Raw genomic sequence first — 1939 nt, 5'->3', positions numbered from 1 at the left:
CTCTGCCTCCCGAGTGCTGGGATTAAAGGCGTGCGCCACCACCGCCCGGCAGTGGGAGGGATTTTTATGTCTGCTTTAGAATTTGCCTTAATTTCTTCCTCCACGTTGCTCATTCTCTCATTGTGTCCCCCCCCTGTATCCTGCCCCCCAGCCACTGTGGATTGAGCCCAGGGCCATGTGCCTGCTAGACAAGCACTCTACCCCTGAGCTATACCCAAGTCTTGTCTTTGTGGTGTGCCGTGGTGCTTTCCAGCTGCTCAAATATTATTTTAATCCTTGCTAACTATTTATAAGTGGTCTGAGTATGAATGTTTAATAAATGAAACAGGATTTGAATATGCCTATGCTAATTTTTACCTTTTTCTGCCTTGCCAGGAAGTGGTTATAGTAAGTGCTATAAGAACTCCTATTGGATCCTTCCTGGGCAGCCTTGCCTCTCAGCCAGCCACTAAGCTTGGTTCTATTGCAATTCAGGGAGCTATTGAAAAGGCAGGTCAGTGGTTGCATTGTTTGGAGTTGAGGGGGCCAAATGATTGGGGGATACATAACTGTTTTGCATTTACTGTATATATAACTTAGAAATTACGTGGTTCCTGCATATCTAAATTCCCTTGAACTTAATAGGAATGAAACTCAAAACTAACAGGAAAGAGAAATCCTTCCTGCTCCGTGTCATGTAATTTGCTTGGTAATCTTAATTATTAAATTGAATATTAGGAGAGAAGGTTCAGTGACTAAGAGCACTGGCTGCTCTTCCTGAGGACTTGGGTTCAGTTTCCAGCACCCACATGGCAGCTCACAGCTGTCGGCAACTCCAGTTCTGGATGATCCTGTGCCCTTTTCTGTCCTCCCTGGGTCCTGCATGCACATGGCACACAGACATCCACACAGGGGAAACACCCGTATACATAAAATAACATAAGTAAAATCCTAAAAAAGAAATTGAGTAAATCCAGGACATTCCTTTCTGCTGTTTTTAAAAGGGATTCCCAAAGAAGAAGTGAAGGAAGTTTACATGGGCAATGTCATCCAAGGGGGCGAAGGGCAGGCCCCCACAAGGCAAGCGGCATTGGGTGCAGGTATGATGAACACGTTTGCTGTTATACTTAATATTCTTGAAAATGTCAAGGCCATTTCAGCTAAACGAGTAAATGAATGATTCTTATAGAAAAGAACATTTGTAGATTATGGTCACATGCTCTATTTTAATTATACAATTATATTTGAAAAATGACTTTCTTTTTTTTCAAAAGTATGATTTATGTTGGCGTTAGGTTTACCCATTTCCACTCCATGCACCACGGTAAACAAGGTCTGCGCGTCAGGAATGAAAGCCATCATGATGGCCTCCCAAAATCTTATGTGCGGACATCAGGTAAGAGACATCTGTTTTAATAGATTGGGATCGTGGGGGGGCACGGGAGAGAGTAGAAGGGGACATGTATAGCTTAATAAAAACAATAAAAAAATTTAAAAAAGAAGCACTTGTTTTATCTGTCACTTAAAATAATTTCAAATCCTAGAAAACACCAAATATCTAAGCACATTTATGCTGTGTTGGTGAGATTCATTATTTCTGCTGCATGCATATGAGTGTTTTACCTGTATGTCTGTGAACCACATGTGTGCCTGGCGTTCAGAGGCCAGAAGAGGGCACTGGACCCCTGGAACGGGAGTTAGAGACAGTTATGAGCCACTCTGGGTATACAGTATAAAATTCAGGTCCTGTGGAGAACAACATACACTCTTTACTGCTGGGCCACATTTCTAGCCTACCTTCCACTCCCTTTTATTTTAAATATTTATTTATTTATTATGTATACAATATTCTGTCTGTGTGTATGCCTGAAGGCCAGAAGAGGGCACCAGACCTCATTACAGATGGTTGTGAGCCACCATGTGGTTGCTGGGAATTGAACTCAGGACGTTTGGAAGAGCA

The 1939-nt window shown here is 42.4% G+C and overlaps 1 protein-coding gene across 1 annotated transcript in view; it reads left to right on the top strand.

Moving 5' to 3' along the window:
- The window catches only part of Acat1 (acetyl-CoA acetyltransferase 1), a 27490-nt gene that overhangs the window by 11210 nt on the left and 14341 nt on the right, over positions 1 to 1939 (top strand). The window contains exons 3-5 of the mRNA XM_005347357.3: positions 376 to 493; positions 984 to 1079; positions 1275 to 1375. Of these exons, the coding sequence (XP_005347414.1) occupies positions 376 to 493; positions 984 to 1079; positions 1275 to 1375 (315 nt within the window). The remainder of the gene's footprint in view (positions 1 to 375; positions 494 to 983; positions 1080 to 1274; positions 1376 to 1939) is intronic.

This window comes from Microtus ochrogaster, chromosome 5 (assembly GCF_000317375.1).
Source record: "Microtus ochrogaster isolate Prairie Vole_2 chromosome 5, MicOch1.0, whole genome shotgun sequence".
NCBI classification, from domain to species: domain Eukaryota; kingdom Metazoa; phylum Chordata; class Mammalia; order Rodentia; family Cricetidae; genus Microtus; species Microtus ochrogaster.
Note: the sequence above shows the minus strand (reverse complement) of the source record. Positions and strands in the feature narration are given on the sequence as shown.